Source organism: Halichoeres trimaculatus, unplaced genomic scaffold, assembly GCF_033239565.1.
Source record: "Halichoeres trimaculatus isolate MK-OKI-2021-1 unplaced genomic scaffold, fHalTri1.1 fHalTri1_scaffold_4, whole genome shotgun sequence".
Taxonomy (NCBI): Eukaryota; Metazoa; Chordata; class Actinopteri; order Labriformes; family Labridae; genus Halichoeres; species Halichoeres trimaculatus.
This window is the reverse complement of record NW_027437182.1, coordinates 12,733,208-12,761,158: the sequence shown is the minus strand read 5'-3', so window position 1 is coordinate 12,761,158 and position 27,951 is coordinate 12,733,208. Positions and strand designations below refer to the sequence as shown.

Sequence of the window (27,951 nt, the reverse complement as noted above, 5' to 3'; positions counted from 1 at the left end):
CCTCAAAAAAGTAATTGCTAAAGAAACACTGAGCTCAACATCAAGAAGAATGATGAAGTTGTAAATCCACCAAACATTGCCAAAGACTCCTCCGCCATTTACTCAGCTTTGCCAACGTCCTTTTTTACTCTTTGTTGTGTCAAAATCTACTTCTTTTTTTTTTATTAGTTTTTCAAACAGTGGGAACAACACGTAGATGTCTTATCTTCCCTTTTAACATGGTGGTCTGCTGTTGCTCAATGCACCCTCTCAAGATTAAACTGTATTAATCTATAGCAGTTAGCTGGTGGGACATAGACTGAAAAAATAGCAGCCAAGTTCAAGGATAAATAAAAAAATGTTCAATGATTCAGAAGTGAAATATTTAGGATCTAAGTTAAGCACCAATATGTTTACAAATCAATATCAGCTGTCATTGCGTTGAGTCTGTTTTCCTGTTTGGTGCAAGACGAGCAGCAGCATTTATGTCAGATTAAAAAAATAAATTATTCCCTAAAGGAGGTGTGTTTGTTTAAAGAAAGTTAAAAAGTGATTTGATCCACTCAGAGCAAAGACTTTGTCAGTGTATGATGTGTTACTGTTGACACAGAGCTGCAGTGCAGGTGCCAAATCTCCTTTCTCTCAACTCTGGTTGTCACTGATCTCAGCCTTTGGACTGAGACCAAGCCCATGTGTACCTGTTTGTGTGAAAGCGTGTGTACTTGTGCGTGCGTGCGTGTGTGTGTGTGTGTGTGTGTGTGTTTCCTGCACTGTAACTAACTCAGTGGTAAAGTTGAAAAAGTTAATTTTTCACGTGGCTGCCTTTTTCTGTTGCTGATTGAGGCTCTGTGCTGATGAGAGGAAAGCCATCTGACTGTTCAAAGCACGTGGTGGAGTCAGCTGTGCCATAAAAGTCTCCCGCCTGCTCTGTCCTCTGACTTTAATACACCCACAACCCCGTCAAACAACCTGTCGGGTATCATTCTGGACAGACTGGAACACGCATCTATGAATCATCACACCATTAAGCCCCTGAGAACAACCACCAAACAGCTCCACAGTCATTGCATCGTTACCACAGTTAGGAAAGATGACAGGAAACAGAGTGGCTGAATATCTTTGTATTCCAGGTGTGTTTTGCATTTCCAGGACATTCCTCGTGCATCACGTTGTTGGTCACATCTGTGACAGAGACGAGATCATAAACTGTGGCAAAGTTTGAGAAACCCCCCGTCTTTTCTGTGCACTAAAGCAACATTGTTATTTTGAACACTATTTCAAGATGTGCGTGTTTGTTTGAATGTTATTCTGATCACAGAGCATAATTATTTTTTAACCAATGATTATTGTCACGAAAAGGAAAGATGCCAATTTGTAATTTACGCTAATCCACAGTTGATTTCAATGATGCCGAAGCAGGCGGGGAGTCAGATTACAGGTGTGATATGTGATGTGTAATTTGCTGTAATCCCAGAGTCCTGTTACACATGGAGGGACTGCTCCTCAACACTGTTTGCTGTACAATAACTGTATGACCTGCATTAATAAATCTCAGTTTTCTGTCTGTTTAAAGCTTTGTGAGTTTCTGCTGGACAGCAAAAGACAAAATAAAATCCCCAATATAAGAATCAGTCAAACTCTTTCATACAAAAAGGGTTACCTGAAGATATTCTGGTCTTTGATCATTTTAATTGTCAGTTTAAATCTTAAGGTGAAAGAACACAGTAACGATAAAGTGTTTGGGAGATCTGTACATATAACTAGAGAAGTTGCATTTCCTTGCAGCAAATGCGTTGAAATGCTGACGCTGAATCAGTTAAAATAGTAGTGAAAAAAGCTGATAATGTGCAATGAAAAAGTTTAATAGTTGAACTAAGTACAAACTGAAAACTTGAAGTGTAGAAGGAGTAAAGAGGAAGGAAAAACAAAGAGTGAAAACAGAGTAAAGTAGCAGTGAAACAGGAAAGAAGAGGTGTGAAGGAGTAAAGAGAAAAAGGTGAGAAGCAAAGAAGAAATGAAGAAGGGAAGCCAAGAAGTAGTGGAGAGGAAGTAAAGAAGAGTGCAAAAGAAAAAAAATTATAAGGAAGTAAAGGAAAAGTTGAGAGGAAGTAAAGAAAAAAAAGGAAATAAAGTAAAGACAAGGAGTGGGTAAAGGGAGTGGACAGAGAGGGAAATGTAGGTCAGCCTATAAAGGTAAATATAACAAATAAAAACAAAAGACAGTTCAAACAGTGAAATCTTGAAAAATGTAAAGGAAAACAAAAAACTCTGCCCTGCTAATGTGTTACTCTGAGCATTTTGTGGTGAAGAAAGAGTTTGAATTTTCTGTCACCTTACCACAACCGTGAGTGCTAGGAGAAAAATAACCAGACTGTGAGAGTCCCAAGACCCTGACGACGCTGACAGTGCTAGTTTAATATCTGAAGACGCAGAAATGTGCCCTTGAGAGCAATTTTTAAATGAGTGAAACTCATTCATGTTCAGTTTGAAAAGCAGTCGATTATAACAGCAGCAGAAAAGGAAAATAGCCATTCTATGAATACTGTGGCTTCAAAGGGCTGCTTTAAAAATCTTACAGCATACATGAGCTCCTGTTGTTAATGTATTGTTTTGGTCAGTGTACAGCACATTTAACCACTGTTATCCCATCGGTGTATCTGCTGTACAAGGCTCTTTTACTCTTTGGATTTCATGTTACCACATCGGTCACTGATGTCGTCAAAGTAGTTGTCACTGAAGCGAAGCATCTGTTCAACAGCACTCAGCAGCAGGATGTCACTGTTCAAGTTCACCTCCAGCTCCTCGCTGTAGTTCTTCACAGGAATAACACAAGACATCGGCACACCCAGCCGAGCACTGGCCTCCTGCATCTAAAGAGCAGAACACTCATATAACAAAGGCTGCAAAAAGTACTGTTTTTTAATTGAAATTTGTTTGTTACTGTCGGATCAATGAGATCTACACCCCTAAGAGGGTATATCGCTCTTAGACTATAGAGGCATATGACATAACTGTTACTTATTTTATTTTGATCCACTGCAATTTCACTGATGTGATAACGCTTAAAGTCAATACATACAAGTGATTATGGTCTGATATACTGTTAAACTTTTGGGCCTTAAAGTTTCTCATGTGTATTAAAGAAACATATATCCTTGAAATATTCATTCAAACAATCAACAAAATACAGAATATTTCTTTTCTCCTGTATATTCCCTTGAAGCTCACCATTTGCTTGATGTAGTAACTCTTGTAAACATTTCTCACATCCTCAGCTACCAAAGAGCAGGCTTCATCCACTTTAGTGAGCAAGACCAGCTGAGGAATTCCTGGAAACACCAGAGCAGAAGATTGGGAACAGTAGACAAATGTTACAGTACAGATTTAATTGCATCAGGTTTACATACTTGGAAAAAAATGCGATAATGACAACTCGCTGCAAAACAAAAGAGATATTTTATGTGAAACCGATTGCAAAGTAAGATGCCCAGGATTCAAGTGTGGATTTTCCCTCCGAAAGTTACTTTAAAGAAGATTTACAGCAACCCTTTACTAGTTAAAAAAAAAAAAAGTTTCATCATCCTCTACGTTTAGATGTTGATATCAATGTGTATTATCTCAATAAATCAGAATATCATAAAAGATATGGTTTATTACTGTAACACTATTAAAAAAGTGAAACAGTTTTATGACAATCCAGGTTGCTTTGATAAAAGGATTCATCTGCCCTCCTTACTGCTAATCTTTGTCTTGAAAATACCCCATAGATTCAATGAGGGTTTCAGCGAGTTTGATGGCCAACCAAGCCCGGTTCTGGTCACCAAATCTTGGTACTTTTGGCAGTGTGGGCATGAGCCAAATCCTGCTGGCAAATGAAATCAGCATCTCCATAAAGCTTGTCAGCAGCAGGAAACAATGAATGCTCTGAAATGTGCTCTGAAATGTGCTAGTGGACTAACACCAGCAGATGACACAGCACCCCAAACAATCACTGACTGTGGAAACTTCACACACAACTTTAAGCAGCTCTGGGTCCTTGTTTACCAAAAATATTATAAACAAATCTGAAAAAAAAACACTCTGCATCACCAAGCAACAGTCCAGTTCTTTTTGCCTTGGCCCATGTGAAACACTTCTGGTGTTCTCCAGACAACATCTGAAATCCCGAAGTTGTAGCTAAATACCCTGATACATCTGTGCGATGTGTCCCCAGTGCACTTAATTAGGTTTTAATTGCCAACAATGTACAGGCTGCAGCTATTTTTGCTACTTGGTCATCTTTTCTACCACACTTTTTAATCCTACTCAACTTTTACTAATAAGCTTGGATTTGGCTCTATGTCAACAGCCGGCTACTTTAGCAATAAGCTTTTAAATGTTCTAATTTACAGAGATGTACCTGTGTAATTATATCTTACTGACCAATCAAGTTGACCTTCTTGCGAATAGCATCCAGCTTCTCCTCCAGCTTTGATGGCATGATGGAGACCTTGCAGGCATCAATGACGTAGACCACACAGTGAATTTTGTCACCAAGCCCTGGAGACTCCTGATACCCGTAGGCCTCCAGATTAAAAGGGGCGGAGGGGTTGAACTGAGATGTAAACAGCATTGATGACAACAGATTAACAATCAATCAATAATCCGTACATACAATATCTTGTGATTGTGACAAAAGCTGTACCTGATAACGATCTGGCAGATGGCCTCTAACAATGCTAGTGATGTCATCTACATTAAGCCCCGCCCCTGTGCTTTCCTCTAACCCCATAGTATCACACAGGATGATTGGTAGAGGTTTTCCTTCACGCCCGTCTTTCACAGAGTAGGTACGAAACTATTATCACGTTAAGAAGAAGAAAAGAGGACATTACAAACAGGAGACATGGTAAACAGTCCAAAGAGTTTTAAAGATTTATTCCCAGATACTAACCTGAGTGGTGAGGCTGGTGGCAGAGCATCCAGCCATAGCTTGGCCGGTGACGTGGCCTCTAAAAACAGAGTTGATTGAATTAAAGAAGCTGGACTTTCCAGCTCCGATCGGCCCAATGAGCAGGACCCGAGCCTTGGACACAGAGCTGACTAATGGTTTGTAAGTCCTTATTTTCTCCTTCAGCTCTGTCTTCTTCCTGTTGAAAAGATAGAAGTTTAAGTGCCAGGTCACTCATAAAATGTACTAGCATGTCCAATTATTTGGTTAAGTAAAGAGTCTGTTTAATGGACAGCAAAACTTTCAGCACTCAAAATAGGTTGTACATATGCCCAATCAAGCAAAACAACATAGTATGTGGTGCTGGAAGAAACATGTTGAAAGTGAAAATTAATTTCATTTTACTAAACTTAGCACAAATAGTAAGGATTTTCTTATTTATTTGATTATATCTTTGATGTAACATCTCCTTTTGGTAATTAACCCTATACTGTTAGAAAGCCTTTTTATTTCCTTTTAAATGGTGCCACATTTATAAGGAACATGCATTTGTAGGATGAGCAGCGAAGCTGATAATGCAGGTTGCACCCACATAAAATTTGCCAAATCTTCTCCCCCATGGACTCTTATTTGGTGTTGTCTAGAGTATTGGATAATTGTGATCTTTATAAACAAGAAATATTTAACAAACAGAAGCCTCAGTAGTTTGTGGAACATAGCTACAATAACCTCCCCTTTATGCTGGTCTCCAGCCTGTCCACACACCGCTGTAAGAAGCAATTTTATTCTTCAACCAGCATTTGTTGCAAATCAGCAAACATGGCTGTGTTACTCACTCTTTTAGGGATGCCCACTTAGCAGCCCGTCTGAGACAAACCCTGTCATAAGGAACTTGGCCTTCACTTTGGAGATGGTACCAGAGCTCATTTCAAATAATGACTCAGTTTAGTTCTGCAGAACATCAGCTTGAAGTTGTGCTAAGGTCTGATTTACAACATTCAAATGCATTCCAGGTCTTGGATCAGACACTTACTGTCTTCTGTAGCAGGGCCCATGCTCACAGGATCACACGATTGGAGGTACCAGAAGCTCAACATGAGTCATCAGCAATAGAAAAATAAGTTTTTTGGCATTGGCAGAGAATGTTTGGCTAAATTGTCATGGGCACAACCCGTACACTTAGTTTTTGCTGCTCATCCAACAAGGTAAATAAACAGTACAAGATCAAATTCCAAGCAGCACTGTCACAACAAATAAATAATCTGCCAAACATAAATCTTGTTACTTTTATGCTAAACTTATTCATTAAGCGCATCCTCTTTTGTTTTGCTGGAAACAAGTATTGTACAAGTTTTTACAAGTTACCCGGATTCCCAGATTATAGTTCTCCATGGGTCCTCAAATTCTGCAGTTTCTGATGAAGGGCAGAAAACAACGACTCACACATAATGATCTTGAAATTTCCATCCATCCATCCATCCATCCATCCATCCATCCATCCATCCATCCATCCATCCATCTATAAAGTTGAGCGTCTCTAGCTTTGAGTTGCTGTTCATGGTGTAGAACAGGGCTGCTTTAAATCCTTTCAAAGCTTTTTTTAAGTAAGGAATTTAAGTTTGTTCCTCTCTAATTGAGCCTGTGGAGTACCACAAGGCTCCACCCTCAGCCCCATTGTCTTCTCAATGTACATGCTTATTGCTAAGCTAAGATACGAAAATCTAAAAGTACTTCTTACACCACTGTTAAACAGACTTCATTCAACTTCATCCATTAAGCCATTTCATATTTCAGATCTTAATAATTTTAGAGACTGCCTCTGGGGCATCTAAAGAAAGAGAGCCTAATTTTTCCTCAGATTGAACAAGAGTGATACTTAAGCTGTACTTTTTGGCTCTTCAGGTTTCCATCAACTTAGGTTAGCCTACTTCGGACCTCATACCAAGGACCTCTGAGGTAGGGGTAGCTAACTTTCAAAAAATGGCAACAAAAACTGAAAACAAGACTATGGGCTGTGTGAACTTACCCTCTACTTGGTAGACTTCACACTCAGTCAGATTGAGATCATTGCCATGCATTTCTGCAGCATTGAAGTTGTAGTAGCTTCCTGGATTGTTAAAGACCACTGGTTGGCCTCCACTAAAAAGAACCAGATCTTCTCCAAAGTATGGTCCACTGTTACCAATCATTTTCATAGCATAAGCAGCGTTAGCTACAGGATATTTGAGGAGCTTCTCTTTGTTGAGCGTGAAGAGAAAGGCTTGATCATCACGCACATACTGTCCTGATTGACTGAAGGGTTGTTTGGTGTAACCTCCAAAAATAAAACCGGATACATTATAGCCCACAGACACTGTGGGACAGCGGGTGTCACATCGTTGGTGGAAGGCTGCACCGGTGAAACCATGGACGCTGGCCTTGTACAGCAGCTGCAGTTTGATTCTTCCCAGCTGGGAGCAGATTGTTTTCTGCTGGCTCCTGGTGAGTGAGGGGTTCATGATGGTCCACTAAAGTGTGTTACAGATACTGGATGAACCTTTAATACCTCACTCTGAAGTCTAAAAAGAAACAGATACAATAAAATGAGTAACTGGTTTGAAGAATCAATCGTTCACAAACTATACAATATCATTGTAAATACCAATGGAGCCTTGATGTAGATTTGGTTGATTGATACTTTAAAATAATAAAACTAGAATTTTCAAAAAATAATACTTCAATCAAACTCTCCAATAGTCAAAAACTCCGTATAGCAAATCCCAAATAACTTTGGGGGGACTGATCCAGAAAGAAACATAGGGTACAAACCACTTTTACAAAAAGCGTGTTTGTGATTGCGAATGCATTACACATCAGGGTGTGGTACACCCACACCCAAACGTGGATACTTGTTTCCACTAGTTTGCCATCTGCCCGTTTATTTTAATTTATCTGGTTGTTAAATAGACAGCAGACTCTAAAAGTTAACTAGTCATGGTTGACATGTTGCTACAGTGTCTGCCCCACCTCATACAGAGAGGGCTTTGCTCCATGGAAATTCCGAATATTTTCACCCATACCTCAACACCTCCTACTTTTGGGGATTAAACCTACAGACATGTGTAGTAAATTAGTAAAATTATACAAAACTTAAGTAAAAAGGTTTGTATTCTTACCTTCTTTTCCTGTGAATTGCTCAGCGGATGATGAGTGGTCTGCCAGAGGAACTTGCTGCCGACTGACGCGGAGCTATGACGCGGAGGCAGGCGGGGTGTTTTCTGAGAAAAGAAACCGAAAGTATGGAAAACCAATTCAGCTACTAATAAAATACTTAATTTAGTTATACTCAATCAAGGGCGTAGGTTTGCATAGGGACGGTAGGGACATAACACTACCAACTTTTCAGGAGGCACAAATTGTCCTCACCAACTTTTAAGCAACTTTTTGCATTAAATAATGAGTTCAGTTAAATAGGGAATTTAGATTGTCTTCCCATATGTTGTAAGGATAGAATTGATCCTACCGTTATTAAGTGAACTATTTTCATAATGTTCAGACTTAAATTTACCCCTTTTCACTCGCTGAATGTGCCGGTCCATTTTTTTTTCCTCACACGCACGTTAGATTGGCTAATGACTCCGCCCCCGACACACACGCACACACACACACACACACTCGCTCACGCACACTCACTCAGCCCCGACAGAAATACGTGTCGACAACATGCCGCCTCCTTCGAAGAGGAAGGATATTAGAAGTTTTTTTCGGCCAGCAGCAGCCACTGTAAGTAATGTAAAAAAGACGTCAATGTTGTGGAGGTGAGGAACACACCACTAAATTTGCTACTGAAAGTCCTACCTGCATCAGAGTTAGCATACTGCGCATGCATGTAGAGCTGACTCCTTTCATTGAGGGGCAAGCGTAAACAAAGTCTTCGTCAATTTAGAGGTCATTACAGCCACATAGCGCTGTCTGGAGTGACACAGACTTTAGCAGATCATCGATATCTAACCAGGAGCGGACTATGATGGAATATCGGTGAAAAACATGAGTTTTTGGACGATTAATGCAGTTTTAGGAGCGGTGCTGTCTATGAGTTTGGCTGTGCTTGTGGACAAAAGCAGTAGTGTTTTACCTGAAGGAAGGCTCCATTTTTATTTATTTTTGTTTTTCTCTGACTAAGACGTTTTTTCAGTTCTATTTAATTTATTTATAGGACAGACAATGTTGAGTGGTCTTAAGACAAATGTTTATTTTTTTGCATTCAGTTACGAGATTATTAACAAGTTTGTATTGTGTATGTTAATATAGTTTTAAGTTATGTTCAAATATTGCAATTTAAATTTGTTAATAAAATCCAGACATTTATGCTGGAAGTTTTCAAAATGTTTCTTTAGTAGTTTTTGAAAATAAAGGTTGAATCGAATGGTGTACCAGGTGAACCAATACACATGAAAGTTAGTTTAAGTCAATACAGATTTATTTTGCATTGATCATTTAGCCTATCAATTAATTAGGTTCATATTTGTGAGAAATGTAGCCCTGACCCCCGTTCACCTAATCTTTTCGGTCTTATTAATGTCCCGTCCCCAGCAAAAAGTGTACATGCAGGTTATGCTGTTATATTGTCCCTACCAATGTTGAGACCAAACCTACGCCCTTGTACTCAATATCTCGTTATTATGACCAAGTATATCACTTTTATGACTACGCATCTCATTTTTGTGACTTGCCAATTTTCTTCATTTTTTACTTTTTTTTTCAACTCGTGAAAACAATTTTTCATACAAAAGTGCTCTCAAGAAATAATCTCTCATATAAAACGTTGGATCATTTACCTCTGGAGAAATGTATGAGGTCAACTAAACATGAAAGCCTCATTTTAATTTTTTTTACACTGTACTTGGAAAATCTCGGTTTAAGTAACTAAATAAACAATCTTACAACCTATGAACATGTCAAATGAAACCTTGCTTTTAGATAAATTTAATTCCTAATAATCCTTTCTGGGTCTTTTAAGACCCAGAAAGGATTATTAGAAAATGTGTAAATTTGACTTAATTAAGTTAAATTTACACATTTATAAAATGTGCAACAGGAAGATAGCTATTGGAATCATTTTTAGTTTCCTTAAAACTGGTTCAGAATTAAACTAGGGCTACTTCTACAAAACACAGGAAAAGGGAAAGGGAACCAACAGCTGGCTGAACCATAAGCCTCCCTGTCTTGGTGCGGCAAACCCTTTTTCCTAGATATGCTACTTACTAGGGATGTTACTGATCCCAACTATAATTTTCAAAACGCAATAACTGCCAGTCTGCAAAGTTCTCAAGTGGGATTAGTAATCCTCCTCTATACTCTGGCTCTACTCACCCTTGGTGGCAAAAAACAAACAAACAAACAACAAAATTGCTAATATTCCCACCCTTTCTCAGTACTTCATAATTTTGGACGAAAGATTTAAGGGAAACTATTAATATCAAAATTCTCAACCTTCTTTTCTTGTAAATAGCTAAGCAGCTAACTTGTGTTGTCTTTGAGAAAAACTGATGATGACTGATGAATAGATTGCAGAGCAGGTGATTTGTTGTCTGTCAGTAAAGAAACTAAAAGTCCTCTCACTTATGAGTCATTCTTCAAAATGAAACTTTAGATAGGCTCCACCCAGAGAAAGTATGTGCCCAACACACATTAAACTTTTACTTTTTCATCCGTTCAAATCGAACACTGTGCTAAACACTGGCTTTTAAATCATCGGAATTGAAGTTTTGAAGACCCAATGATGGGCACTTTATTGGAGATACTGACTAAATCCAAACTTTAATCAGCCTTTCAAATTCAGCTGCCTGGCCTGGGAAGACCGACCCAATAATCCATTATTCTGTTGAGCCCTTAAATGTAAATATTTATGTACAACCCTTAGCCTTGCCTAAATGGGGTGTAAAATAATTAATGTAATACCCCAACTCCATATAAATGTATAACTGAGTATAGCAAAAAACGAACCAGGCAGTAAACTCTGCTGTAAAAGTTGACATTTAAACTTGATCTTTTGCTTTTGTAGTCACCCTTCAGGTAACACTTGAGGAGATGTTTCTGTATGTTGTTTACTATCACTGTGATATGTAAAAAGAGAACAACTTCATTTTCAATCAACATTTAAAAAGTGCTCATATTCCTTCACCTGATTTAAGTTAGAAAAAATAAATACAAGGGTGTCTGAGACAGAAACAAAAAATGGTAAGAAATGCTCTAAAAATAATGCTTTATAACATTATTAATAAGGCTTTTTATAAAGCAAAACAGTTCATACAACTGAGAGAATAGTTTACATTTTATTAAAATAATTATTGTAGCATACTATTCCTTAGGAGAGCTGACTAAGAAAAAGGCTCCTTTAACCACCTGTACATGCTCAGAATGGTTCAGTTCAGCTGAATGGATTTTTCTTATTGTAGAGAAGAAAGATCATTTCAGAGACATCTGTGGGTGCTACAGTTTTTTAGTGTAGGGGTCAAGTGAAGACAATGGGCTCATTCATTTAAAGTGTATACGAAGAAATGTGTGCTACACAGATATATATTTTGAACCACAAATCTGGGATTCATCAGTATGATATTACAGAGATGTATTTCTTTACTGCGAACAAAAAATGTAACTCCCTCAGACCATGTGTACACACACATGACCAGCAACTTTCTCAGAAAATGTAAACAGATACTCTTTTTACTAAATGCAAGATATTTTTAAACTACCTTCAGTACAAGAAAAAAAATCCTTTGATAGAATTTAATATAAAAACTATCAGCTGACTGAATGTGTTTTTTAACCATGAAATTGACACCTTTTCAATTTAGAATTATTCTGATTCACTTATATATGCAAGGTGGTCAGAACAAAACTGGATGATACACTCATGAATCGGACAAGGATTTGGTGTACAGACTCATTTTTTTCAACAGAGTTAAAACATTTCTACACATTTATTAGTAAATAAGGCCCAGTGTTGATTAAAACATAGTGTATAGGTTGGATTTCACCTCCAGAGGTCAGCAGGGTCAGAAATATTCTAATCCTTCATAAAACCACTCATTTTTAAATGTTTTATAAAAAGGTACGCATCAAAGTTAAAGTGTGTGTTTTTAAGCCAATGGCAGTGTGTGTTGTGGTGTGTTGTCCTGGAAATACAGGTCAGAATACTGCAGGATGTGATCGACTGCACTGAGCAGAAGTACATTAGTGTTCACATCCACATCCAACTCGGACGAGTAGTTTTTCACTGGGATGATGTAGGAGGTGGACATGCCCAACAGAGCTCCAGCTTTAACCATCTACACACAGACACACAGACACACAGACACACGCACGCACACACACACACACACACACACACACACACACAAGTGCAAAAGAAACAACATTTGTAAAATTATTACTGTGCTGAGTTTAACCATTAAAAAAATAATGATCAACTCAAAAAACTAAGAGATTAAAAAACAGCAACTCTGCCTTAATCCTGTCTTCCTAAATACTAAATCATCTACTTAAACCTACCGTCTCCTGGATGATGCCACTCTTGTAAACCGTGGTGACATCTTTGGCAGTTTCTGAACATATCTGGTCAATGTGAGTGAGTAGAGCCACCTGGTGGACACCTAAGAGTAAGACAACTGATTCAATCCATGTTGATGGTAACAGCTCTTATTGACATTTTAATTGATGAATTTGCAGGAGAGACCTCTGTCTCAACATGACTGAGTAGTTATAACTCTTAAGTCACAGCAGTGTGTTTACTGCATGTGTTTAACTGCCTGTATGCCCGTTTTCTTACCCAGATCACAGATGTGCCCTTGCAGCTGCTGGAAGGTGGTGCTGAGACCTTTGGGGTAGGTCAGGATCTTAGAGGCATCCACCACAAAAACAACACAATGGATCTTGTTACTGAGGCTCGGCCTCTTCACAAAGCCTGCAGTCTCTGACCTCACTGGCTGGTCAGGGCTGAACTGAAAGAAGAAATTACAAAGGACAGTTTAGAAAATCAAAAAAAATACTGTGTTGTGTGTTAGCATGCCAAAATTCTCTCATAGCACCATGATCCTGCTTTCTATCCTCCTGTTTTTTGGGCTTCGTTTTCAGGAGCTGTCATGTCGTCTACTTTTGTGTATGGTTTATGATCCCTCCTCAGTAAGTTCAAACTTTGTGTGGATCTATAGAGTATCTGTCGATATATTTCAAACCAAATCACTGGCCCACTGTGCTTTCTTCAGATTCTGTCTGCTTGAGTATCCAGCTCACCTTGTGTCCCTCAGGTGCGTGGCCTTTAATAACTGACAGGATGTCGTGGAGAGTAAGTCCCATTGTCTCTCCATCCCCCAGGCCCATAGCGTCACACAGCACCAGACCTGAAGGATTGTTTCCTCTTTCACCAAGGATGCTGAACGACTGTAGCTGACACCAGAAGAAGAGTTTGATGATCAGGAGATTGCACTGAGACTGTTAAGAGACAGGTCTGTTTGTGTGACTGTGTTTTTATCTGCGTGTTAGGCTATTTTTATTCTCTCCCTTTCACTTTGTGGTTCGCCAGATGCCAGAATCCAGCAGTTCACTATCCACCTCGGTGCTGTACTTACCTTCTTGGTGAAGCTGGTGGAGGAGGTGCCCACCATGGCCCGGTTCGTCACTCTTCCATGAAACACAGATTGGACTGAACTGATAAAGCTGGACTTTCCAGAACCAACCGGACCCAGGAGGAGCACCCGAGCCTGGGTTACCTCCTCACAACTGGGTTTGTAGGAGCTGACTCTCTCCATCAGACTTGTCTTCTGTCTGAAATGGAGTTTTGTTTAGACTCATTTGAGTTTTAGTTGAAGTGTATTCATCTTAATGCAGCAAGGAATGAGGGTTATGTTCTCTACATGAGCATAAATGTGTAGTCACAGTTTTTACTCACTCCTCTGTCCACTCCACCTCTCTCCATGGAGTCTCCATCATTGTTGGAGCTGAAGAGAGTTTAAGACTTAAATGGAACATGCAGTATTTTCTGTTTTCTTAAAGTCTACTTAAAGTTAAGATGTTCTCCAATAAGACAGTACAAGCTGAATCTCTATGAGAATTAGTTTGTAAACTACATAGAGGTTTTGGAACCAGTAATGGGCGCTTAATCTGAGACCCTAACTACACCCAAACTTTTAATCATCCTTTTTAATTTATGCCTCCTGGCAAACAGCTACAACCCACCCAACAGTCTTTCACTTCAGTTTTCCCCTTAGATGTGCAAATTTATGCACAACTTTCCAACCCTTAGCCTTATCAAAATTGGGTATAAAAGGTTTAACCCTGCTATGTATAGAAAAATCACTGAGCAACATACCAAAAGCCCCTAAATAAATGAACAATAAAAATAATAATTGATAACTGTTTATAAGAAGAAATAAAAGGATGAAATAAAAAAAGAATGATGTACATGTTATTAAATTTTTTTCATACAGTATGTTCTCCAGGAGAGCTGACTGAAAAAAGGATGTTGGGGATGGGAGATGTCAATAAACCTGGAGAAAAGCATATCAACAACAAAAACAAAAAAAGGCTTGTTCACCACAAGGATTACATTTTACCCTTCACCAACCATAGATTTGTTCATCTTATGTAATGCCACTGAAACACGTATCATATTTAAATTTTTAATGACCCCATGTTGTCTAGTTTAGTTATCCATAAACTGCCAAAGACCAAAATCAAAACCAGCACAAAGAATAGTGAAAGCTCCTGCTTTGTAAGTAAAATCTATTTAATACAACTTTAGTCCAAATAGCAACAGTGCAGATAAACTATGATTAACTGTTCTAGACCTGACTGTGAATGTAGTTTTATCAACATAAAGCAAACAGATAATGCAAGGATTAAAGTATTTGAAATAGCTGGAAAAAAAAGAAAATTAAGATAACATGTAAGCATTTTACACATGCTAATTTGGAATGAGGTCTTAAAAGTAAAAATTGACATTAATGAATAATAAAAAGACAAAGTTAAGTAAAAAATTTAAGCTTACTTAATAACCCATTAGCAAACCTTAAACAACAGCTAATGTTGGAATATAGCAACTTCCCTGTGATTCACGAAACAGTAAGAGTCCTGTGTGTTTTACTCTCTAATAAGTGCCAAATGTACTCTGACTGCTGTGAAAGCTCTTCTACTCTTTGGTTTTCACGTTACCACATCGTTCACTAATGTCTTCAAAGTAGTCATCGCTGCAGCGAAGCATCTGTTCAACAGCACTCAGCAGCAGGATGTCGCAGTTCAAGTTCACCTCCAGCTCCTCGCTGTAGTTTTTCACAGGAATGACACAACACAATGGCACGCCAAGCCGAGCACTGGCCTCCTGCATCTGTAGAGCAAAACACCTATATGAGAACGGCTACAAAAAACTGTGTTTTTAAAGATTTTTTTTAAACTTGTCTTGATTTTATCTTTGAAATACTTAGATATTATATTATCTGTGACGGAGAGGTATCGCAGGTTCTTCCTTCCTACAGCTGTTAAGACTGTACAACAAAACCTCTCTAGTGTGCAGTAATCTATTTTTGTGGTTGATATGGATGGAGAGCTCATGCTCTTTTTCATTTATTTTCATTTTAGTTGTATTTATATATGCTAATTCTATTTTTATTTTAACTAATTACCATTACTTCTCTTGTGTCCTGCTGCTGTAAATGTGGAATTTCCCCCTGTCGGACTAATAAAATTATATCTTATCTTATCTTATCTTATCTTATCTTATCTTATCTTATCTTATCTTATCTTATCTTAGCTTATCTTATCTTAGCTTATCTTATCCTATATTACCTGTATTATTACCTATATTAGCTATAAATAAAAGCTTAAAAGTCAGTTAAACAAGGTAAAATCAGTGAAGTAAAATCAAACCAGCATAGTAAAAATGTGAATATAACATGTTAAAAACAGCCGGTTAAAAGACAACAGAGGCCCGCCAGATCCAAGGTGTAAGAGGGAGGCTGCTTGAGACAGAATGTTGAAGCTCACCATTTGCTTGATGTAGGAGCTCTTGTAAACGTTTCTCACATCCTCAGCTACCAAAGAGCAGGCTTCATCCACTTTAGTGAGCAAGACCAGCTGAGGAATTCCTGGAAACACCAAAGCAGAAGATTGGAAACATAGTATAAGAAGAATGGTTAAAAACAGGGAGTAACCAAAATGCCATAATGTCAATTCACTGCAACTCACACTGAGTTTCAAAAGTCAGGTTCAAATAGATGCCCAACATTCAATGTATCTTTTTTCTCTAAAATATAGTTTGAGGAGGTTTACATCCACTTTTTACTAGTGCAACAATGAGCACTTCTTTAGCATTTACTTTAAAAATGTTAAAATCTATGTTAAGAGCACATTTTACTGAGACATCTATCTCTTTCACAAGATCATCATAATTGTAAAGCATTTAAGCAGAATCTTGAAGTTTACTTTTAATTGATTGTGAACATATTGTAAGTCTTCATTATAATCAGTGTGTCTGTATCTTACTTACCCATCAAGTTGATCTTCTTGCGGACAGCAGCTAGCTTCTCCTCCAGCTTTGATGGCATGATAGAGACCTTGCAGGCATCGATGACGTAGACCACACAGTGGATCTTGTCACCAAGCCCTGGAGACTCCTGATACCCGTGGGCCTCCAGATTAAAAGGGGCGGAGGGGTTGAACTGAGATGTAAACAGCATTGATGACAACAGGTCAAAAATTAATCAATAATCTTTGCACACAATATCCTGTCAATGTAATTATAGTTGTACCTGATAGCGATTTGGCAGATCACCTCTCACAATGCTGGTGATGTCATCTAAATTAAGCCCCGCCCCTGCGCTTTCCTCTAACCCCATAGTATCACACAGGATGATTGGTAGAGATTTTTCTTCACACCCATCCTTCACAGAGTAGGTACGAAACTTTTATCACATTAGGAAGAAGAACATAGGAAATTAAAAACAGGAGACTCAGCAAACAGGCCAAATAGTAGAACCAATTCACAGATCCAACCTGAGTGGTGATGCTGGTGGCAGAGCATCCAGCCATAGCTCGGTTAGTGACGTGGCCTCTGAAAACAGAGCTGATGGAATTGAAGAAAGTGGACTTCCCAGCTCCAATTGGTCCAATGAGCAGGACCCGAGCCTTGGACACAGAGCTGTTTTTTGGTTTATATGTCTTTATTTTCACCATCAGCTCTGTCCTCTTCCTGTAAAACACAAGAGAGGCTAAAGTGCTGTGTCATTCACAAAATGGACTTCACAGTTAAAAATGGTATATAACAGTAAGCAGGGCTGATTGTTTAACTGGCCAGCTTTAGAAAAACTCTGTTTCAAGGACAGCAAAAATATTATCACCTAAAATAACTGTAACCTTTTGGTATGCCCAATCAAGCAAAACAGCATTATCTATGGTGGTGCAAGAAACATGTTCAATATTTCATTAAAATCGATCTCATATAACTATTTACTAAGAGCATCATTATTTGTTTGACTTGAAATAATTATTGTACAATTTATTGTAGCAAAGAATCAATGGCTTACTCAGATTCCCAGTTTATAGATCTCCATGGGTTCTCAAGTTCTGTGGTGTCTGAAAAAGCACAGAAAACAACTGTTGGAAAAAAATGATTTAGTGATTTTTTTTATCCATCTTTCTTATCTGAGGTATGACAAAAAGTGTTTTCTGCACAAACTGGTGTCTTAAATTTATTGCAGTTACGTATTGGATACATTTCTTCAAGCTTTCAGGGTGATTCTCATGCTGAAAAAGTTGAAATTTAATTTATCTCTTAGCTCATTTAGCCTGTGGAGTACCTCAAGGCTCCATCCTTGGCACCATTATCTCCTCAATTTACTTAGATTATCTTAAATTGAGTAGAAATATCCACAAGTACTTCTTATACAACTGTTAGACTTCATTCAATTGTAACTCATTAAACCAAGTAGTATTTCAGATCTAAGTAATCTTAGAGACTGCCCTCGAAGCATCAAAAGGCAGACAGCCTAATTTTTCCACTGATTAAATGAGTGCAAAAATGAGGCCTTACTTTTTGGCTCTTCTGGTTCCATCAACTTATTTTAGCCTACCTCAGACCCCATACCAAAAACCTCTGATTTATTAGATTTATTGGATTCAATTTGAAATACAGGGGTAGCTCATTTTCAAGAAAGGGCAACAAAAAACGAAAACAAGACTATGGACTGTGTGAACTTACCCTCTACTTGATAGACTTCACACTCAGTCAGATTGAGATCATTGCCATGCATTTCTGCAGCATTGAAGTTGTAGAAGCTCCCTGGTTTGTTATAGACCACTGGTTGGCTTCCACTAATGAGGGCCAGATCTTCTCCAAAGTACGGTCCAGATTTACCAACCATTCTTATGGCATTAGTAGGGTTAGTGACAGGATATCTGAGGAGCTTTTCTTTCTTGAATGTAAAGAGAAAGGCTTGATCATCATGCACATACTGTCCTGATTGACTGAAAGGTTGTTTGGTGTAACCTCCAAAAATAAAACCGGAGACATTATAGCCCACAGACACTGTGGGACAGCGGGTGTCACATCGTTGGTGGAAGGCTGCACCGGTGAAACCATCGACGCTGGCCTTGTACAGCAGCTGCAGTCTGACTCTTCCCAGGTGGGAGCAGATTGTTTTCTGCTGGCTCCTGGTGAGTGAGGGGTTCATGGTGCTCCACTAAAGTGTATAATAGATGCTGGATAAACCTTTTAAGATATCTCACTTTGAAGTCTAAAAAGAAACAGATATTTTGAAAATAAATTATTAGATAGCAGAATAGAGGTGAAAATCATAAATTGTGATTATAAATGATAATAGCATCATTAATACCTGTTGTATGTAATTAAACTCCCTGAAACCTGAAAATCTCAGTTTGAGTGAATAAATGATCTTGAAACCTGAAAACATGTCAAATGAAACCTTGCTTTAAGTAAAGACTACGTTTAATTTCTAAAACTCTCTAGTGTGTCTTGAGTTCCTGAAGCGATTGTAAAAACGTTTCATTAGCTGCTTCCACTTGTTTGTCATCCGCACCTTTACTTCCACCTATCCTGGTCAGACATCAAAGGCAGCAGGATCAGCCAATAAAGCAGCTCCACAAAAGTGGGGCTAGCATTAGCTTATATGTACTCGAGGTCTACCCACTGATTCCCTTCCATGTCCGGGAACACTCGGTGACAATAGGACTTAGAAATTCTCAATATTTCCGCCTTATCTCGCTGCTTCATAATTCTGTGGTAGAGATTAGCGATGAATGGAAGCATGGGGGTTAAAATTCTTACCTTATTTTCTTGAAAGATTGTGCCTCGAGTTGTAATGTCTACGAGAATAACTGCAGCTGACTGACGCTTGACTCATAAAGGCGATGTCCTGTGACAGGAAACCGAAACCGAAACTTACAAGTAAACCATTCAGGTGAAACTTTAGGATCAGCTCCATCTGCAAGGCGGTAACTGATACACACCGCTGGGTGGTGCTGTAGCACTGCGTGTGCAGAACCACAAGCAATTCTAGCAGGTTGTCCTGACCAGGACACCGTAGTTTGCAATGCTATGTTTTAATAGATTCATTTTAGCTGTTGAATGCAGCACTTTTCAACTTTTACACTTGATTCCACTGTAATGGGTGTTTATATCAAGAACGTACTTATAATTCTTCAGTTAATGGAAGTAAAATTAGAAAAGCTAAATATAAAGCGTTCCTGAAACAAAAAAATGGTATGAAATGCTATAAATGCAATGCTTTATAACATTATTTTCTACTGAGCTCATTTGTGAAGCAACATGGTTAAAAATGTTAGAAGAGAAGTGTACATTTAATTCAAACAATTATTTCAACAAAATGTTCTTCAGGAGAGCTAACTAAGAAATGGTGCTGGGAATGTCAGGCTATGATAATGATGCTTTTGTGGAGCAAATTCTGAACTAGCAGGACATGTCTGAACCCTTTATTAATTTTCTTTCCTATTTTTAGTTTTTAAAAAAATGAAAGCGAATTGTGAAGTGATGAATGTTTCAAATTCCTTTAACCGCCTGTCATAAAGGAAAAAAGACACTTGCAGAAGCATTGCAAGAATTAAGCAAATACATTTTTTTATAAAACTCAGCAAGGTTAAGAAACAGTGTATAGGTTGGATTTCACATCCAGAGGTCAGCAGGATCACAAATATTCTAATCCTTCATAAAACCACTCATTTTTAAATGTTTGTTTGTTTAAATGTATGTTCCAAAGCTCAGATGTGTGTCTTTTAAGCCAATGGCAGTGTGTGTTGTGATGTGTTGTCTTGGAAATACAGGTCAGCATACTGCAGGATGTGATCAACTGCACTGAGCAGAAGCACATCAGTGTTCACATCCACATCCAACTCTGACGAGTAGTTTTTCACTGGGATGATGTAGGAGGTGGACATGCCCAACAGAGCTCCAGCTTTAACCATCTACACACACACACACACACACACACACACACACACAGGCAAAAAAACGACAACATTTGTTAAAGTATTACTGTACTGGGCTTAACCATAAAAAAATAATGATCAGCTCAAAAAACTAAGAGATTTGAAAAAAAAAACCATCTGCCTTAATCCTGTCTTCCCTTCTATCAAATCATAGACTTTAAACCTACCGTCTCCCGGATGATGCCACTCTTGTAAACCTTGGTGACATCTTTGGCAGTTTCTGAACATATCTGGTCAATGTGAGTGAGTAGAGCCACCTGGTGGACACCTAAGAGTAAGACAACTGATTCAATCCATGTTGATGGTAACAGCTCTTATTAATTGACATTTTAATTGATGAATTTGCAGGAGAGACCTCTGTCTCAACATGACTGAGTAGTTATAACTCTTAAGTCACAGCAGTGTGTTTACTGCATGTGTTTAACTGCCTGTATGCCCGTTTTCTTACCCAGGTCACAGATGTGCTCTCGCAGCTGCTGGAAGGTGGTGCTGAGACCTTTGGGGTAGGTCAGGATCTTAGAGGCATCCACCACAAAAACAACACAATGGATCTTATCATTGAGGCTCGGCCTCTTCACAAAGCCTGCAGTCTCTGACCTCACTGGCTGGTCGGGGCTGAACTGAAAGAAGAAATTACAAATGACAGTGTAGAGAATGAAAAAAAATCACGTTGTGTGTTAGCATGGCAAAATTCTCTTACAGCACTATTATCCTGCTTTCTATCCTGCAATTCAACTTGAAGTAAAAAAAATGATTCTTCTGCTTCATCTTTCAGGAGCTGTCATGTCGTCTATCTTTGTGTACAATCTGTAATCCCCTCTCACTTTCTACAAAACTTTGTGCGGATCTATAGAGTATCTGTTGATATATTTCAAACCAAATCACTGGCCCACTTTGCTTTCTTCAGATTCTGTCTGCTTGAGTATCCAGCTCACCTTGTGTCCCTCAGGTGCGTGGCCTTTAATGATTGACAGGATGTCATGGAGCGTCAGTCCCATTGTCTCTCCATCCCCCAGGCCCATAGCGTCACACAGCACCAGACCAGTAGGATCATTTCCTTTTTCACCAAGAATGCTGAACGACTGTAGCTGACACCAGAAGAAGAGTTTGATTATCAGGAGATTGCACTGAGACTGTTAAGAGACAGGTCTGTTTGTGTGACTGTGTTTGTATCTGCGTGTTAGGCTATTTTTATTCTCTCTCTTTCATTTCTGGATCACCAGATATTTTCCTGGAAGAATCCAGCAGTACACTATCCACCTCAGTGCTCTTCTTACCTTCTTGGTGAAGCTGGTGGAGGAGGTGCCCACCATGGCCCGGTTCGTCACTCTTCCATGAAACACAGATTGGACTGAACTGATAAAGCTGGACTTTCCAGAACCAACCGGACCCAGGAGGAGCACCCGAGCCTGGGTTACCTCCTCACAACTGGGTTTGTAGGAGCTGACCCTCTCCATCAGACTTGTCTTCTGTCTGAAATGGAGTTTTGTTCAGACTCATTTGAGTTTTAGTTGAAGTGTATTCATCTTTAAGCATACAAGAAATGAGGGCTATGTTCTTTACATGAGCATAAATGTGTAGTCACAGTTTTTACTCACTCCTCTGTCCACTCCACGTCTCTCCATGGAGTCTCCATCATTTTAAGAGCTGAAGAGAGTTTCAGACTTTAATGGAACATGCAGTATTTGCTGTTTTCTTAAAGTCTACTTAAAGTTGAGATGCTTTCATATAAAACAGTATAAGCTGAATGGATAATAGATACAAGTGGATTTACATTCTGTCAATCTTACCTGAAAACAAAAACAAAGGTTTGTTCCCTTCATCTCTTGAAGTGGTAGCTGCAGCAAAGCCGACACCTTCTTGGGCATCCACAGCAGGTTCAGGGGTTCCCTGGGAGACTGTCATAAAACAGGTATCATCAATGTACAGAGAAGTGTTTTATATGTAATGTGCAAAATTAATTATAATCTCTCTGCTCCTTGAAAAGTTATTCTTTCTTTGATTACATTCATAACAAATGTACCAAGATTACATGTTTTTACCACAGTTTTACCACTTATCCTCATCTTATCTCCACAATACTGAGGATTTTTTTTCTGGATGAAAAGAAATGTTTAATTGGCTGAAATACTGTATACAGAGAGAAACAAAGGCATGATTCAAACTGCACATAGAAAAGAAGCACAGGAAGTAATGAAAGCAGCTGAATGAAGTGTAATACCTGATGCACTACATTCAAATTTAAGCAGCTATCCTTAATTTTGACCTGACAATGTAGTTTTATTGATGACAGTCCTGTTGTTTTAATACTTTTGTGAAAGTTTCTGTGGTTTGCTTTCACCGTTCACAGAATAAGAAGTGCTGAAACAATACAGCCAGGTCCAGGCTCAAACAATTTTTCTAATCCATAAATTACAGTCAGTAATGGTCTTCAACTACTTAAAATATTACCTGAAAATGAAAACAGAGGTTCCTTCTTCACTTCTGAAGTTTCAGCATTATCGGGAGTATCTTTGGTTTCCACTGGCTGGCCAAAGTGTGGCAGGGTTGGTAAAGAAAAAGCTGAAGCTGCGCCAAGAGTTGACCCAAAGAGGCTGTGGCCAATAAAAGAAACACCACATGTGTCACACGAAGAGCTCATGATAATTTTTTTTTTTTCTAAAAAGCCAAACAAGATTTGAACATAAAGGGGCTACTTTTAACTTCTCTTGATGAAAGATCGAAAATTTAGAGGTGATAAAACAGTTTTTTTTTTTTCCATGGATCAACCTTAATATTTTTAAGATTGTTTAAATCAAAAAGAAAAATGTTACATATTTCATAAATAACACTGTAAAGACTCTGGCAAAAAAAAACCCAAACATTTTAATCAGGTATATAATAGAGCTGCAGTATTTATTTTAGTAATCTAGTAGCTTTCAAATCATTCTGGTGATAAATTTAACAGTAAAAGATCATAAAATCCCTCTTTCTGCAATCAAGTCGACACAAAAAAAGATTATGAATGTTTTTCTAATTGAAAAGCAAATGCTAGCTTGCAAAAGACAAGGGAAATTTACTTCTGCAACAGGTTTTATACACCACGACAACCTAATGGACTTCACACAAATAAAAGAAGTATCCAAGAGAGGATAAAAAATACAGGCTCAAATGAATATAAGACTAACAAATTCAAACACAAGTAGCAGACACTGTCTACATGGTTGCACACCAAAAGAAAAGAAAATGTTTTGGAAGAAAAACATTTTAAAAAAATCAATCTTAGCAGGTTTAAAACACAATAACCTGTTTCTAACAGTGTATCTGTGCAGATGGTGGTTCTATTTTCTTTTTTCACATACAGAAAACATCTGCTCTTTTATTCAGCACAATGTCATTTTGCTTCATCCAGTGCTTGATATGCTTTCATGACAGGCAATGCTTCCATTTAAGTGACATCATATAACAACTTAAACAAATCAAATGACCCATTTTAATCTGAACTTTATCCACTTTTCCTGATTGATAATCATCTAAACCCTAGCTTCTTTTGCTAAGCGCAGCCCTGTTGGCTATGGCTGCCTTTTGCAGCAGCTCTCTCTTCTTTGTCTGTTTCTTGTAATTTTTTTTTCACCTGTTTTTCATAATCTTTGTATCTGGAGTGGATCATTTCTTTGTATGGCTCATTTGTTGGTCATGGACACCAAACTTTTTGTGGCTTCAGTGATATTTTTACTGCTTTTTCTCCTGTGTTTGCCTGGAGATCCTACATGTAACCATGGCTGCATTGTTTATATGTGAACTCAGCTGTTAGCAGCCTGTAGCATGTCAATGCTAACTGGTGTAAGGCCTGATGTCTTCCCACAAGGTGAGGAGAAGGAGGTGAGGACGACGTGCTGGTTCTCAGGTGTGAGCTAAGAAGTGACGACATGGACCTGTCCTTCCATCCATCGTTATTGGGAACGTAAGATCTATCTCCAGTAAGATGAACGAGCTAGCTGTGCAAACCCAGCAATAGAGGGAATACCAGAGGGCAGAGTAGCATCATGCTATTCACAGACATGGCTAACAGTGCTAACATCAGACACCAACGCCACAATGGAAGAGCTTCACCTGCTGCGAGCAGACAAGATACAGGAGACAGAGATGGAGCATGACTGAAGAAGCTCAGTCCTGGACCCTGTGGAGGTGGAGGCTGGCTGAACTGGAGAATGATGGACAAGCTGTCATCATCTATTTTCTTATGAACATCTTTGCACTTTGTATACACTTTCTTATTTTTGTTTTCTTAATTGCTGCTGTGACTTCAATTTCGGTGTAGTTGTTACAATGACAATAAAGTTCTATTCCGTTCTATTTTATTCTATTATATTGTATCCTATTCTAAACTCTAGCTTCTCTTTTGCCTTTGCCAAATTTATTGGGTGTTGGACTGAACGGGTTTATCTTGTCTTCTCCAATGATAAGGTCAATATGAATATCACATTTAAGGTTTATATGACTGTCTTATCCATAATTTTTTATGTCAAAGGGTTTCACAACACCTGCAGACCTTACTCACCAGAGTAAAATTCAGATATACTGTAGCTGTTCAGACTGAAGCATTTTGGTGTCCATGTTTGCTTGTCTTAGACTCACGGATTAATCAATCAACTGCAGCCATTTATTAGGTTGTTGTTTTTTATTTTTCACAAGACGTGGCTAATATACAAGGGACTCATAGGCATTACATTGCCATGTAGTCTAAAACAGCCATTTAATACTGCCACAATAACTCGTGGTTCTCTATTCTCATCTAGAAAGTTAAACTGTGTAAAAATCTGCTGCTAACGTTGACGTTACCTTGTGTCGGGTTTACTTTGTGGAGTTGATGCAGGTACTGGGTGTTTTCGTTTTAGGTGCTGTAGCATTGTAGAGGTGGTGTTATGGTAGGCTAATTCAGATCCACAGTGGACACACTGCACTAAGTTTTCTTTTTGCTTCAACTCGAAGTGCTCCCACACTTTGGAAACTTTGGGTCGTTTACGTCGGATTTGCGTTTCATCATTTTGCCAGTCTTTTTCCTGTTCTGCTTCTGTCTGCATCTCTGTCTCCATGTTTTTATAGTCCGCGCCTCGCGCTGTACCGCAACAGCGGAAGCAGGAATTGTGCTGTGTCACAGGAAAAAGCTTCCGAAGTGCACACAGTGCGCTGATCAAGTACATTTGACCCAAAGCGTGAACCAAAAATTACATTGTTCACACTGGCGGATCAATCCATGTGGATTAGCAAAAACATGGGTGAGTAACTCAGTGCGTCCAGACTCAGGATTGAGAGATGTTCCAACTCCTTTGACAACACCACTTTACTGTCTGGTCCAGGCTAAGAAAGACAACTTTACTCCGCAAATTATCACCCCTTTGCAGTCTAATGCACATTATCAACACACCACAAATTTCTGTTGCATCAGCTTGATAACTAGTTATAAATGAGGGAAGGAGGGCCACTCGTGTCACTTTTTCAGCCTACTGCCACCATGACAAAAGCCTTCTGAGCACTTGTGTGTGTGTGTGTGTGTGTGTGTGTGTGTGTGTGTGTGTGTGTGTGTGTGTGTGTGTGTGTGTGTGTTTCAGTAAAATGTTCTGATTTTACTAATTTAATTTTATTTATTTATTTTTAAATTTTTTATGTTTCATTTTAATATTCTGTGTATATTTATATCATAAAAAGAAAGTACGGTTGAAAAAACGGAGTACTTATTCTGTAGTTCAGGATACTATGTGAAATGGTGATTCTGATTTTATTTCTTTCGATTAACTGACACCTTCCTTGTCTTCTTTTATCAACTGCTGTCTTTATCTTTCTCGAAGTCATTGTCTGTCCCACTTGACCTTAAAGAGCTTGGCTAAATTGAAAGTATTAGTGATAACCCTGTCAAAACTACTTTGTTGTTAGGCATTATTCAGTACAGCTGTACAGCCACAAGACAGCTTAGTCAAACAGATCGAGAACAGAAAACAGAAAACAGAAAAAAAAAAAAAAAAAAAAAAGAAGGGCAAAAGCTCGGAACACAAATGCAATACAGTATAGTATGAACAGTTGACAATTTCAATATAAATATGTGCAAACAACAACAACAAAAATCAATGATTTAATTTAGCAAACACAAATTCATAAAATTATTTCTCTCATCTCACCCAACAATTAATTTTTCTAGCTGTATGAAATAATTTGAGGGGGTATACAGGTATAGAGGTATTGGCTGATCAATTCAAACAGGAAATCAGTATTATTTGTGTGAAATTGATTCAAAAATGCAGAAAGATCTTGTGCACCAAAACTTGTTTAATATACTCTTCCACCCTTTTAAAATAACAACATGGAGGGATTTATAAAAAAAAAAAAAAAAAAAAAAGAACTTTTAATGGTCTTGGTGGAAAATTGTCTCGTTGTTGTCTTCAGTTTCTACAAAGCTAAAGAGTCCTGGGATTAAATATTTGAGCGATTGAGACAAAATGTAGAATATTTAACCGAAGCAATCAAGAATTAGCATTTATTGTCTCATTGAATCACTGCTGCCGAAGTTTACCGAAACACGTGAACGTAGCACTAGGTGCCAACTGATCTTTCCTCGTCAGCTTCACGGACTGAAAGCTTCAAATGCGCGGAACAGTCTCGTCTTAATTCGAAACAGTCCAAAACGTTATGCAAAAACCCAAGGTTGGTAAGAAAACCATAACCCTAAGCTGCGTCCTTCTGTAACATCACAAAGTTTACCTGAGAGACGTAGCATTTGATTGAACGTTACCTGCTCGTTGCTTGTTTCTTCATGGTGACTGTTGGTCAGTTGTCAGACGTGGCGACCTATGAAACAACAATGAGCGAGTGGATGGGCGACGCCTTCTCTGGGAAATAGAAACTGAAAGTTAACTAGAATTCAGAAGCAAATTGAGCTTGGATACATGAAGGAAGCCTACACGGAGCTAAATATGAAACTTAAGACTAGCTTTCAGGATAAGCAGGCTACCCTGAGTTGTCTCCTGGTGGTTAAGCTTAATAACCGAAAAATGGTGCTGAAGTGTCATATCAATAAATGAAAAGATCTTTTCACAGCATTATCAGGGATAGTACTGTTGAGAACAACAAAGAATACCCGTTTGTTCACTAGGCTGTTAACCAGTAGGCCATCAACCCACGGCAGCCATGCCTCAAATTCCAACATCTCTCAAGAAGTGAAATGGCTTTCTTTCTTCCAAAAACTACACGAATGAGAATAATGACAGTAGTTTCACTACAGTATCAGGGAACACGTTTAGCACTTAGTTTTGGGTGGAAAAATGTTACCAAATTTGAAGGCCTACTGGCTGCACATGCAAAAAATGTTGAAATTCTAAATGTCCACAATTCATTAATTGTATTGGATTCCCTGGCATTAGGTGATGTGGGTTGGACTCTATGAAGCTACTTTATAGATGTATTTTATCATTGTGAAATACAAAGTCAAGAATTCAATAGGTTAAGAGGTCTTTTAGTAACTTAGAATGTGACACCCTGAGCTCCAGTAAACAACTTTGTTGATGGTGCAGACC

General features: G+C 38.5%; 2 protein-coding genes across 7 annotated transcripts; both read right to left on the bottom strand.

Annotated features, from left to right (window-relative positions):
* Window positions 1-23: 23 nt before the first annotated feature.
* LOC141789063 (interferon-induced protein 44-like) lies at window positions 24-19,400 on the bottom strand. Of its 5 annotated transcripts, none has more exons than XM_074668347.1 (14): window positions 19,227-19,400; window positions 18,141-18,675; window positions 17,467-17,515; window positions 16,937-17,132; window positions 16,693-16,845; window positions 16,431-16,602; window positions 15,929-16,029; window positions 15,101-15,272; window positions 13,839-13,887; window positions 13,519-13,714; window positions 13,184-13,336; window positions 12,720-12,891; window positions 12,443-12,543; window positions 11,285-12,219 (listed from the first exon to the last, which is right to left on the bottom strand). In XM_074668347.1, exons 2-14 carry the CDS (start codon window positions 18,610-18,612, stop codon window positions 12,031-12,033), a joined length of 2,175 nt encoding a protein of 724 aa, XP_074524448.1. In that variant the 5' UTR covers window positions 18,613-18,675; window positions 19,227-19,400; the 3' UTR covers window positions 11,285-12,030. The 5 variants fall into 5 exon arrangements, with proteins under 5 accessions (XP_074524452.1, XP_074524451.1, XP_074524448.1 ...); XM_074668348.1 differs by having other exon boundaries at window positions 16,693-16,824; XM_074668349.1 differs by lacking the exon at window positions 13,184-13,336.
* A 622-nt stretch (window positions 19,401-20,022) lies between these two features.
* Window positions 20,023-27,371, bottom strand: ifi44g (interferon induced protein 44g). Of its 2 annotated transcripts, none has more exons than XM_074667464.1 (9): window positions 27,171-27,371; window positions 22,856-22,998; window positions 22,195-22,302; window positions 22,003-22,051; window positions 21,682-21,877; window positions 21,340-21,492; window positions 20,853-21,024; window positions 20,572-20,672; window positions 20,023-20,380 (listed from the first exon to the last, which is right to left on the bottom strand). In XM_074667464.1, exons 1-9 carry the CDS (start codon window positions 27,191-27,193, stop codon window positions 20,192-20,194), a joined length of 1,134 nt encoding a protein of 377 aa, XP_074523565.1. In that variant the 5' UTR covers window positions 27,194-27,371; the 3' UTR covers window positions 20,023-20,191. The 2 variants fall into 2 exon arrangements, with proteins under 2 accessions (XP_074523565.1, XP_074523564.1); XM_074667463.1 differs by lacking the exon at window positions 27,171-27,371 and adding an exon at window positions 25,226-25,553 and having other exon boundaries at window positions 20,025-20,380.
* Between the last annotated feature and the right edge of the window lie 580 nt (window positions 27,372-27,951).